Raw genomic sequence first — 13,904 nt, 5'->3', positions numbered from 1 at the left:
TTAAAATACGAGGCAAAATATGTTTTTGAGCAATGGTTCTCAACCAGGGATATGCGTACCCCTAGGGGTATGCAGAGATCTTCCATGGGGTGCATCAACTCATCTAGATATTGGTTTAGTTTTACAGCAGGTTACATAAAAAGCACTAGCGAAGTCAGTACAAACTAAAATGTCATACAGACAAACTGAAAAAATACGCAATTTTTCAGTACTAATGTGCTGCGACACTTTTGTATTTTTATGTCTGATTTTGTAAGTGAGGTACGCAAGATAAATCAGACTCCCAAAAGGGGTACAGTAGTCTGGAAAGGCTGAGGACCACTGGTTTTGAGCATCCATAAACAGATTGTGCTTGCAAAAGTCGATGTTGACTTATGTCACATAATGAGTGTCACGTGATCAGTGCATGCATTTAATTGGTTCAGACATGCTGTTAGGTGTATGACAATCTGATTTAGGCAGACAGTGGGGGGTTTGCATGTGGAAATTGAAGCTGTTCCTGTAGCAGAAAAAAACTTAAGGGAGATGACAACAGCATCACCCTCTAAATGGAAAGAGGTATTAGTGTAATTGACACTTCCCTCCGGCAGGTTCAGGGAATCTGGCCCCACCTCTTGGTATTTGCTGATCCCTGGGCTGCTCACTTAAGATGGGTTTCACTGGAAATTAAACTGGGGAAACCCACCCATTCAATAAACATACAAAGGAAAATTCAAAGATATGCAGCTGCAGTGAAATCCACTACCCAACCGCACAAAGCCTCAGTAATCAGACTCCAGGGAATGGTGGAAGAACCCAGCAGTTGTGGTGAGATGGATGGAATCCATCTTCTCACCAGCAGGACTTCACTGCAGCCTTTTCAGAGCTGCTATTCCAACTGAAAGGCTGGAAGAGTGGCCACCGTGACTCTCCATCCCCTACACAGTGCCCCATATCTGGGCTATAAATAATAGCAGGGCCAAGAGGCCAGAATCTGATCTCAGTTACGCTGGAGTAACTGAGATCAAGGATGTTTTCACACTGCAGTAACCTGTTGTTCTTACTTTGTTTTTTAAATATATAGCTGAAAAAATTATTTAAAAAAAAGTTTTGTATAAACTGATTGACCCATTTTGTCTGCCTCCAGGGGAAGCCTTACATTTGGCCAGGGATTTTGGCTACACTTGCGAAACAGAGTTCCCAGCCAAGGCAGTAGGAGAACATCTTGCCAGGCAGCATATGGAACAGAAAGAACAGACAGCGAGGAAAAAGATGATCCTAGCGACAAAGTAAGCAAGAAAAATCATTCAACACAAGAAATGTGTCCAGACGCTTTTCATTTGGATCATGGGAGGTTTATTATTATTTGTATTACAATAGCCCCCAGAGGCAGCAAGCAAGATCAAGGCCCCTTTGTTCTAAGTACTGTCAAAACACAGGAAGAGACAGCGTTTAACCAAAGAGTTTACCATGGGACTGCTCTCAGTGCAGGAAGTTAAGCATGTGCACAAGTCTTTGCAGGATTGGAGCATAAATAGGGAGGGAGCATTATTTAAATGCAGGCTCTTTGGGGCAGAGGCCACCTCTGTGTCCTGCGTTTGTACAGTGTCCAGCACAATCCTGCTCCATGACTAAGGCTCCAATCTGCTACCACAATACAACTAATAACTCATCATTATTCCCAATGTACAGAGGGGGATTTAAGGCACGGGGCGGGTGGGGGTAGATCCTCAGCTGGTTCAACTGTTGCAGGTCCACTAAAGTCCATGGAGCTATGACAATTTACACCAACTGAGGATCTCCACCAGAGAGATTAAGGCCCAGATTTTAAAAACAATTTAGGCCTTGCTGCGCTCAGCATCGCAATGCCTAACTGAGTTGGGAGCCTAACTGATTTTCAAAAGGGATTTAGGTGCTGAGGAGTCTAGATCTCGACTGTTGATGGGATTTACACTCCTAAGTTCCTAAATCCCTTTTGGAAATGAGATTTAGGCTCCGAAATACATTAGGCCTTGTGATGCCGAGCACAGCCATGCCTATAAAGATCGGGGCCTTGGTGACTTGCCCAACATCACACTGGCAGTCTGTAGCAGAACCAGGAACTGAAGCCAGCCCTCCTGAATTCCCAATTCACAAGATCACCCTGCCTCATTAGTGGCTAAAATAAATGGGAACAACCATGCCAGAATATAACTCATGAAATAAAGATAATTTGCTGGGAAGAAGGTATGCAGACCCGTTGGAACTTATGGTCAATACACACGAACTGTTACAGTTTTTCATGTACTGTTGGACCATAAGTATCTTTGACTATTCAGAGCAGACTTTTGCTGTCATCACATCGTTTATATGTCCAACGCTCTACGTGAATCAGAGCCAAGACTTCGTTGAGTTCTAAGTGGCAAAGCACACCAAGGGCTATGAAATCTAGTGCTCTGCATGTGGAATTCCTGCTGAGGCAAATGAGAGTTCCATGCCCAGACTGAGACCAACGTGTGACTCAGGATATGCATGTGCACCCGTGGCTTGATGTCAAGCTTCATTCATTCATGGTACTGCAGCCCTTTGACAACCTTGGGTACAATGAAAGATGGGAGTGCAAAGAATTGTTATTATTATACTTAAGTGCTGCCCCCAAATACATCAGCTGTCTGATGCATTTCACAAATGTAGGAATAAGTAAATAACCCAGAAGTTGCTAAACCACCACTTGGCTCATTGGGAGTTGCGTAGCTATGCTTCTGTTGAGTGTTTAGGGCTTGATTGTGCCTCCAGGCATAGCCCTGAGCAAAGGGGTGGTATATGTAAGCTGCACTCCCCCAGAACTACTCCAGGAGGCATGGTGAGTCAGCAACACCCCTCCAAGGCACAAATTCTTCTATTCTCTCTCCTTCCCCTCGGGAGATAGTAAATTGCCTCTGGCTTATACCACCAACAAATTACCATCCTCCCCAGGCTGGTTCAGCTCTACTGGCTGGCCCATCGGGGGACACGTCAGCCCATTCCCCTGCCACTTTCTCCATTTACCAGCCACCTGCTCGCAGAGAGGGTGAGGAGTAGTGGGCACACAGAGTCCATTTACCTCTGCATATCCGGACCCACAATCCAGCCAGTCCATCCAGAGGCCTCATAAAGAGGTTATCTTACCCACTGCACACTCCAGCACAGATACCTCATAACCACATCATAACATACACGATACATTGATATGGACAAAATAAATAAAGAGGGACGTAAACGGCAGTTTGAACGGGAAGTGCTCCCTGATCCTTAATGCAACCATTGCCTCCATGACTCTATCATATTTTCAGAGTCATAGAAATGCCATATTTCCCTTCCACCAGCTAAAAGTACTTGCTATTTGGTCAGTTAACCATACCTTTAAAGGTAAAGATATCATTTATCATACCGTATGTAGGGTGACGTAGTGTTATGGACTGGCTGGTGTGTATGTAACAAATGCCCTCTACTGGATGGAATTTGAACTATACTACACAGACTCATAGGCCCTAAGATATTGTGATCCCAGATACTAGAAAAAAGGGCATCATACAAATGTCTATAATAAATAATACATCCATAATTATGCTTCTAATGAACATTCTCCATTAGCTCAAGTTTCAGAGCTGCTACTTATGGTGTAGGAGGATCTGAGCTTTAGCTTAACAGTTGACAAGAAGTTCATAGCTGCCATGGTGTACACCATAGTGACAACTATGAAGCTCTCCATAGTTACACTCTCTGAAATTAAACTGAAATTCCTGGGCACCATAGACACTCAAGGATATGCTGTGTCTAATCTGACCTTAATCCGTTCTGACAGTTCCACCGTCCTCCACTGATCACAGTTGCTGGCTAGTTGTGGTACATCTTCCTACATGACGCCAGTGCATTCAATATCCTCTATCACTGTCTTCTGCCAGCTCGTCCTTGGCCTTCCTCATTTTCTCCTGGGGTGTACCCCATTCAATGCTCACACAGCATTTCTCCCATCTTCCATACAGTGGACTGGACATGTCTCAGACACCTAAGCCTTCTTTCTTTGATTATATTGTCTAACAAACCCTGCCCTGTCAGCTACCTTACTCGCGCTTTGTTATTTTATCTTCCCATTAAATATGTAGTTGTTTTAACTAAGGAAGTAAATGAACTGGTGGGTAGGTTGCCAGGCACTGCCCTCTACTGGATACAATCAGAACTGCTTAACTGTGTATTATTGATCGAGCTGATGAGATTTTCTGAATTTCGAGTGCTTGATAAAATATGACAAATGTTGACAAAAGTTCCCCAACGAAAATGTTCTGGTTTTTCAGTCAGCCTGTGGAAATTTCTTAACCACTGAAAAATGTCATGGAAATGTCAACATTTTTTGAAATTTTGAAAAATCAGCAAAAATGTTTTTTTTCTCCTTGTTTGATTGTTTATTTTACTACCACTAGAATTATTAACATTCTGCTGAATATTATGCTTCAGCTCAAGGAGTAGGGGACTTTGATTACAGAGCAGTAAGGTTTGAGTTCTAGCCTTACTGACTCTGTGAAGTTTCAAATATTTATTATTTATATTCCAGTAATGCCCAGGATGATCAATTATGGACCAGAACCATTGTTCCCTCTCAGCTGGGCATGTGTGCACGTGCACATAGATCCTAAACCCCGTTCACATGGTGAAACACCGCGCGCACAAACAATGAAATACTACACCGGAGCCAGGCCGAAATATCGTTTACGGGCGACTTTTGACATTGTTCGCCCACCATCTAACAACACAGCCAGATTCTATTAGCTGGCAACGGGGGGAAAGGGATAACGTATAATGTATAAGCATTTTACTTGCGTGGGCGCATTTGCCTCATGACGCACAAATTTGAACTCTGCTTCAAAAATTTGCACAGAAGAAATTTTTTGTGCACACGGCCTGTCAAAAAGTAGAGGGAACATCAGAACTAAATTGTACTAGGCACTGCACACACAGAACAAAAAAAGTCTGTGAACCAAGGAGTTTATAATCTAATAAGCTGTGATGCACTGTATAGGGACAATCATGAAGTTGCAGATGACCACAGATGTGTTACAGGATCAAAGGCTGTAGAACACCTGCATGCAATAGTCCAAAACTCATACCACTGACTTAAAGTGGAGAGAAACAGGAGACCACTTTGATTGTCATGCACTGTAGATATAATCAAATGTTGAAAATCCATAAACACACCAGAGGCAGATAGCCCTTGATAAACTCTTTCAATTCCCCAAGGAGCCATAAAAAACAATTACTCTGTCAGAGCCACAAAGTCCACATGGCAACTTCAATTATGTACACGAGTCTAGCACAGAGCCACGTCACATGCATCCACTGTTTCAAAGCGCCTCTTTCTCAAAAGAGCAATCGAGCCCTCAGACAAGCCAGATGCACTGCAGGAATATCTACCTGTAAAAAACCTAACAAACCTCTGGCACAAAAGAGGTGATGTCCTGCTATGCCATCAGCTCTATAACTTCCACTCCATGGCATCACCATCATTCAGCTAAGGACAAAAAATACAGCTATGGAACTAAGGTTCTATGGCAATCCATACATTAGTGTCACTTTCATTGACACACAGATCAATCGATAGGTAGTTAACATTTGAGTGAGTTATTCTAAGCCAGCAATGGTTGCTTGCTTGCTTTCTCCAGTATTTGTTTAAGCATCAGGGAAAATAATTAGAGATTACTAAGGGTATATTTCAGAGTAGCAGCCGTGTTAGTCGGTATTCGCAAAAAGAAAAGGAGTACTTGTGGCACCTTAGAGACTAACAAATTTATTTGAGCATAAGCTTTCGTGAGCTACAGCTCACTTCATCAGATGCATTCAGTGGAAAATACAGTGGGGAGAATTATATACATAGAAAACATGAAACAATGCGTGTTACCATACAGACTGTAACCAGAGCGATCACTAAAGGTGAGCTATTACCAGCCGGGGGCGGGGGGGGGGGGGAAGGAACCTTTTGTAGTGATAATCAAGTTGGGCCATTTCCAGCAGTTGACAAGAATGTCTGAGGAACGGGGTGGGGGTGGGGATAAACATGGGGAAATAGTTTTACTTTGGGTAATGACCCATCCACTCCCAGTCTCTACTGAAGCCTAAGTTAATTTTATCCAGTTTTCAAATTAATTCCAATTCGTTGGAGTCTGTTTTTGAAGTTTTTTGTTGAAGAATTGCCACTTTTAGGTCTGTAATCGAATGACCAGAGAGATTGAAGTGTTCTCCAACTGGATTTTGAATGTTATAATTCTTGACGTCTGATTTGTGTCCATTTATTCTTTTACGTAGAGACTGTCCAGTTTGACCAATGTACATGGCAGAGGGGCATTGTTCATCACCTGAATTTAGGCCCTGTATTGAGAGAAAAATTGAGAAAACAGTGATCCGCTCACAGTTGCAGATATTCCAGGTGTAGCAAAAGAGGCTACATTCATCGAATGAAATGGTTTGCTGTGAATTCTTGACTGAGCTCTAATTTACATTAACGTACACACAAAGTGAGTCAAACTTTAGGTTGTCATTCAGGTCAGTCAGGTCTGAAATTTGGGTGTGAGTTCTGGTTGGTTCTAATATCACACAGACTGGTTTGCCCATCCTTGGCAGCCAAGGAAGTAATGTTTCATGTGTGACTTGAGCAGATCTGTGGTAGAGCCACCCAGGAGTGTACATTCAGCTGGGTAGACACCCAGTCTCCCATTCGCAGACCTTCATTGTGTTTGCAAAATTGAATAGCGGGTTGGACATCTGACCACTTGCCCCATCTGATTTTCACCCAAAATTCAGCTGCAGGTGTAAAAGGGTGGATGTGCGTTTTGTGGGTGCAATGGAAAAAAAGGAGCAAATTTTGTGGCTGCAACTTGCGCCCAGCACAGGAAATAACCCTTCTGGATGTGAGTACTTGTGGCACCTTAGAGACTAACAAATTTATTAGAGCATAAGCTTTCATGGGCTACAGCCCACTTCATTGGATGCATCGAATGGAACATACAGTAAAATATATATATATATATATACATACAGATAAGTTGGAAGTTACCATACAAACTGTGAAAGGCAAATTAGTTAAGATGAGCTATGATCAGCAGGAGAAAAAAAACTTTTGTAGTGATAATCAAGATGGCCCATTTAGACAGTTAACAAAAAGGTGTGAGGATACTTAACATGGGGAAATAAATTTAATATGCGCAATGACCCAGCCACTCCCAGTCTCTATTCAAACCCAAGTTAATGGTATCTAGTTTGCATATGAAGTCCAGCTAAAACCTCTTCAATACATCATCAAAAATTTACAAGCTATCCTGAAAAATGATCCCTGACTCTCACAGATCTTGGGAGACAGGCCAGTCCTCGCTTCCAGACAGCCCCCCAACCTTAAGCAAATACTCACCAGCAACCACACGACAAAAACACTAACCCAGGAACCTATCCTTGCAACAAAGCCCGATGCCAACTCTGTCCACTTATTTATTCAAGTGACACCATCATAGGACCTAATCACATTAGCCACGCCATCAGGGACTCATTCACCTGCACGTCTACCAATGTGATATATGCCATCATGTACCAGCAATGCCCCTCTGTACATTGGCCAAACCGGACAGTCTCTACGCAAAAGAATAAGTGGACACAAATCAGACATCAGGAATCATAACATTCAAAAACCGGTAGGAGAACACTTCATCCTCTCTGGCCACTCAGTAAGATTTAAGGGTAGCAATTTTGCAACAGAAAAGCTTCAAAAACAGACTCCAAGGAGAAACTGCTGAGCTTGAATTAATATGCAGACTAGATACCATTAACCTGGGTTTGAATAGAGACTGGGGGTGGCTGGGTCATTACACATATTGAATCCATTTCCTTAAGTTAAGTATCCTCATACCTTCTTGTCAATTGTCTAAATGGGCCATCTTGATCATCACTACAAAAGGTTTTTTTCTCCTGCTGATAATAGCTCATCTTAACTAATTAGCCTTTCACAGTTTGTATGGTAACTTCCAACTTATCTGTATGTGTGTATATATATATATATATATATATATATGTTCCATTCTATGCATCTGATGAAGTGGGCTGTAGTCCACGAAACCTTATGCTCTAATAAATTTGTTAGTCTCTAAGGTGCCACAAGTACTCCTGTTCTTTTTGCGGATATAGGCTAACACGGCTGGTATTCGGAAACCTTCTGGATATATACTCCCCCCCCCCCCAAGTTGTTAACAGTCCTCATTTGGCCATGATTGGAGTAAAGCATCCCTCACATCCCTGCTTGGTGCTGCTGAGACTGTGACTGTGGCCATGATGAGGAGATCTGGGGCAACTTGCCTGATACAGCTGGTGGCAAGCAAGAGAGGAAGAAGAGGGGAGGCAGTGGGTAGAGCATCGGCTAGGAATATAGCCCAGTGGGTGGCAAAGGGGCAAGCCGTGGAAGGACCCTGACCCCACTCACTCGCTCCCTGGCCTGAGTAGATGACTGGATGCAGAGCGAGGTGTACGCTGCTCATGGAAAGGAGTAGTAACTTGCTTTCCCCTAGAGAATGAGAAGTACTGTGCCTCTTGGAGTCACAATTCACTCTCTGGTCTGCTCCTGGGACAGAGTGCCCATGTGCCAACCCTTAGTCAGGGCTGCCTGCGGAATCACAGGCTGTCCCAGAGCGAGTCACTATGGAGCCCCACCGAGTTGACTTCTCTGCCTGGGAAGCCACTTTAAAGTAGGTTACTGCTCTCTGTCAGTTTTCATGTATAATGTAAAGCTGCTTTTCTCCCCCTTCAATCCGCAGTCCTATTTAACGACTTCTGACATGTCAGGAGGGAAGAGAGAGGAACTGAGCACTTGGCTCAGTTCTGACACTTGCTGTAGTCAAATCCTAACAACTTTTAAGCTGAATGTTTCCAACAGGTAGAACCTGGAGGTAGAACTGACAGGCATCCTAGGTATGTTAGATCATGTATAAGCCAAAGCACTTGACTGATTTCTGTTGTTAAAAGAGTCTTTTTTCCCCCTCTAAGGGACTGATTCATTAAAACTGTATACTCCAGATGTAGACACTTCTCTGTAATTTTACCAGAAAAAGTGCTGAATACCTCTCTTTAGATAAAGGTCTGCACTGATGCAAACCTTTCAACAAGTCAGCTCGCAGAGCCATATTCACTGCCCCCATTTACAAGAGGCAGGCTGAGTAAACCCAGACTAGCACAGAGGTCACTAGTCTGTTATAGTTTATGGGGTTCCACCTTTAGTATAAGGGGGTTTTGGTATTGAAGATCCCAAGTTCAAACCCACTTGATGACTCCTAAGGGAATCACTTACAAAAATAGCATCTAAAAGGACTCAAACTTCAGTAGACCTCAGATTCGTAGGATGAGATGATTTTAACAGCGGAGTTGTGTAATGTACGTTTGCACGCTTCCCTCCAGTGGCTGTTCTGCAAGAGGATAGCAGCCCACTATTGCTGCCAATTAATGGAGTTACTCCTTTAGCCCAAGAATAGAGATGTTAGAGCTGGTTTGAACATTTTTGTCTCAATGTTTGTGGAGACCTATTGGTTTTGAATAAGTTTTTATCAGGCATGGGAGGCAACAGAGAAAGAAAGGGGCAACTTTCTTATACTTTATAGCCTGATGGTGCGGGCCTTTGGGTGGGATATGGGAGATGCTACTTCAAATACCTGCTCTGCCTAAGTCAGAGTGATGTGGGATGCAAAACTCTCCTCTGAATGAGGCCTAATTACCATGGATGGACACAGAGCTCAGATTTCAGCCTGAAGGGAACATTTTGACACACTTCCATTTCAGTGAAAACATTCAAAAGTTTTTGATGTGGAACAAAACCAGATTTCAAAAGTTGCTGCAAAATGGAATTACTGTCCTCCTGTCAGCCATAGAGAGAGGGCTGTGTTGGGTTGTAATAGGTCCTGGGTTCAGACCCAGTAGATGATCCACAGGTAGTCATAACATAGACATAATGAACAGCAGCGGGGGCAAATAGCTCTGGGAACATTTTGCTCCACCTTTCCCACTGCCGCATTTGGCTGCAGAGCTGAGGTTAGCAGGACCCCGGACAGGACCCAGGACTCAGGGTTAAGAGGACCCAGGACAGGACCCAGGACAGGGGGCTAGGCAAGGCACTTTATGTGCAGTTAGCCAGTTTGCACGTGCAGATATCATCTTGCCTGCCTACATAGTGTCTGTACAAATTTTGCAGAGAAGTTTAGAGTATGCCTAGCATGTTAACAGGCTTTCAGACATACCCTGCCAGTAGTGTAGACAAAATTTAACCCTTTAAAAGTGTGGAAGCTGGCCCAGCTAACACATCTTTAAAGGTGCTAAAACTGTTCCATTCTAGGTGCAAAAATCATGTGTAAAAACAGGTCAGGAAACCTGTTTTCCAACACAACCTATTTCTTTAGTCTAGACAGGGTCCTACAGAGAGGCTTGTGAAGATTCTGCTGACAATAGAATCTCAGGGTTGGAAGGGACCTCACGAGGTCATCTAGTCCAACCCCCTGCTCAAAGCAGAACCAATCCCCATTTTTGCCCCAGATCCCTAAATGCCCCCCTCAAGGATTGAGCTCACAACCCTGGGCTTAGCAGGCCAATGCTCAAACCACTGAGCTATCCCTTCCCCACAATGTCTGTCTACTGATGCTTTTGGTCATTTTTTTCTGTCATATATCATTGCACTCTAAACCATTTTTGTGCTAGGGCCGGTCTGAAAGATGCTACACCCAGTAAAGTTGAATTGTCATGATGTCTGATGTGGGTATCAGCCTCACAGTGGAGATTGCATGGATCCCTTTTAAATGATTCCCCTTTTCTTTTAGACAAATATGTAAAGAATTCCAGGACCTACTGAGTCAAGACAGATCGCCCCTTGGATCCTCAAGACCAACTCCAATATTAGACCTCGACATCCAGAGACATTTAACACACTTCAGGTATGACCTTTGAAGTCGTTTTGTGGTGCAACTTCCCACAGAACGACAAAGGCTGAGGTTAACTGAATAGGAGAGATCTTGGAGAGGTGGATGGGAAGTCTTTTAAACTGGATTTCTTCCACAGCAGGGGTGGCCAACCTATGGCTCCAGAGCCACATGTGGCTCTTCAGAAGTTAATATGCGGCTCCTTGCATAGGTGCTGACTCTGGGGCTGGAGCTACAGCTGCCAACTTTTTAGCGTGCCACGGGTGCTCACTGCTCAACTCCTGGCTCTGCCCCAGGTCCTGACCCCACTCCACCCTTTCCCCCATGGCTCCTGCCCCTTCCCCCAAGCCTGCCGTGCCCTCACTCCTCCCTCTTCCTCCCCAGAACCTCCTGCACACTGTGAAACAGCTGATTATGGTAGGCAGGAGGCATGGTGAGGGAGGGGGAAGCACTGATCAGTGGGGCTGCCGGTGGGCGGGAGGCACTGGAGGCGGGAGGGGGGAGCTGATGTGGGGCTGCTGATGTATTACTGTGGCTCTTTGGCAATGTTCATTGGTAAATTCTGGCTCCTTCTCAGGCTCAGGTTGGCCACCCCTGGTCTACAGGAACTGATAGATATTGTGTTTCTGCTCTGAAGGACAAAATTCCAAAGCTGGATCTCATAAAGACTGTGCATTCAAATACGGTGGCACCTGTTCTCTTATCTCCCCACAGTTCGGACTACAAGGGTGTGAACAGCAGGGAGATGAGCTGCAACTCCTCCATGTGGATGCTGCAGGGGTAAATTAAAAAGCTCCTAGTTTGCATTAACATAGTCCCCTTCAAACAGGGCTACTTTAATGTGAAGTAGGAGCCTTTCACTTTGCACCCACAGTGTCCACATGGGGGCGTTACAATGCAGCACGTTGGTACACACAGCTATTCACACCCCTGTAGTCCAAACTGTGGGGCAGTGGACACATCCCCTAAGAGCCACAAGAGGGGAAACATACAGAGCACCAAGGGGCCTTAACTGAGATTAGAGCCACAGTGTACAAACACACAGTGAGAGGAAGTCCCTGCCCCAAATTGCTTATGCTATAAATAGACCAAAGGTGGAAGCAACGGCGCCAGACCGGTGGCCCCCTCACTTCGACAAAGGTTCTTGCCCCCCTTGGCTGGAGGAAAGGAAGTGTTATCCTGCCCTTTCCACTTGAGGTGCAGTGAGATTCAGGGCCAGATTTTCAAAGGTAATTAGTCACCTAAAGATGCAGCTAGACATCTAGTGGGATATTCCAAAGCACCCAGGTGCCAAATTCCTTCTGACTGAAACAGGAGCTTTTGAAAATCTCCGTAGATGCCTATCTGCACCTTTAGGTACCTTTAAAAATCAGGCCGTAAGTGACTTGGCTAAGGTCTATGGCAGAGCTGGGGGTGGAAGCCGGAGCTCCTGGTCTAATATCTTGATTACAAAATCAAGATTATATTGATTTTGTAATCAAGATAATCTTGATTTTGTAATCAAGATATCTTGATCTATGATTATCTTGATCTAATTCCTGGTCTAATATCTTGATTACAAAATCGTCCTTCCTCTCTTCACACATAAACTAACATGAGCTTCAGGTGGGGTCTATGTCAGCCAGACAGCCCTTCAGTGTTTTCGCACAAGACAGGGATAGTAGCAGTAGAAGCTTTACATCATCCTGTTGCTACACCTCAGCCCTGACCCAGAGATTGGGAGAGGATAATCAAGTCTTCATGGCTCAGGAGTCCCTGGCCTTTCTGCCAAGACTGCCAACAAAGCTTCTGGTTACTGACAATGGAGGAAATGGTTTCTGTGCGGTGGATATTTAACCACTGAATAACTTGATTGGAACTATCAGTTTATTTCACATAAGCCACTGAACAGCCATCAAATGGTACCTGCTAAGAGCTAGCATAAGAGAACATAAGAACATAAGAGTGGCCATACTGGGTCAGACCAGGTCCATCAAGCCCAGTATCCTGTCTTCTGACAGTGGCCAATGCCAGGTGCCCCAGAGGGAACGAACAGAACAGGTAACCATCAAGTGATCCATCCCTTGTTGCCCATTCCCAGTTTCTGGCAAACAGAGGCTAGGGACACCACAAGAGCTGCATGTAAACTGCTCCCAGAAGTAGCCATTTGGAGTGCATCATGCCAACAAATTGTATTTGGTGCTACAAAACCCAGGAACAATGTTACATGCTCTCTAGCACCGTCTACTGGCACGTTATCTATTAACTAACTACACATACCACTCTCTCTTACGGCATACTCCTATAAGAGTAATGGCTTTCAGTCCTTATCATCCTGGACCGAGTTCCCATTAATAGTCCTCTGAGCCATGCAGTATTAAGTGTCTTCCGGGGCTTGTTTCCCCTTTACTCACACCCAGATGCACACACACATAGAGCTCCCATCAATCATAAGCTGATATAAATGGGACCATCCTGTTGAGGGAACGGATAAGCCACATTATATGAACACAAAGCAAATATGACACAGTGCAGCTAATCACTGTATGTTTTGCACAGTACATTAAATGGGGTTTAAAAGGGACACAGAGGGAATGGACCCAATACTGAAGTCAAGATTCCCATCCTTCCCTTTGCTGCCCTGCTACACTGGGACTTCAATCCCAACTGCCAGAATACCCTTAGGATGCTTAATTTTATCTTCAATGGGACTACTTAGTGCTTAAATTTGGGCACAAGGTTGAGTACCTTGCTGAATTGGAGCCTAAAGCAGAACTTCCTTCACTGGTGACTTGATTGGCTTTGGCCCCGATGGGGTTTACATCAGTCAATAAGCGACGTCAAGAGGGTAAAAAAATCTAGGACAAAAAAATAAGAAACAGGCTTCAGCCAGACATTCCCCAGTTTAGAGAAGTGGCAGTTGTAATCTGAACCTGAGTCAGAATTTCAGATCTGTCCTCTAATTCTATAACGGGACAAACCAATTTCTGGATCCAAACA

The 13,904-nt window shown here is 44.3% G+C and overlaps 1 protein-coding gene across 1 annotated transcript in view; it reads left to right on the top strand.

Annotated features, from left to right (window-relative positions):
- The window catches only part of TFAP2D (transcription factor AP-2 delta), a 54,695-nt gene that overhangs the window by 28,301 nt on the left and 12,490 nt on the right, over nt 1-13,904 (top strand). The window contains exons 6-7 of the mRNA XM_073335084.1: nt 1,127-1,268; nt 10,827-10,940. Of these exons, the coding sequence (XP_073191185.1) occupies nt 1,127-1,268; nt 10,827-10,940 (256 nt within the window). The remainder of the gene's footprint in view (nt 1-1,126; nt 1,269-10,826; nt 10,941-13,904) is intronic.

This window comes from Lepidochelys kempii, chromosome 3, assembly GCF_965140285.1.
Source record: "Lepidochelys kempii isolate rLepKem1 chromosome 3, rLepKem1.hap1, whole genome shotgun sequence".
Taxonomy (NCBI): domain Eukaryota; kingdom Metazoa; phylum Chordata; order Testudines; family Cheloniidae; genus Lepidochelys; species Lepidochelys kempii.
The sequence above is the reverse complement of the archived record's forward strand: the minus strand, read 5'-3'. Positions and strand labels throughout refer to the sequence as shown.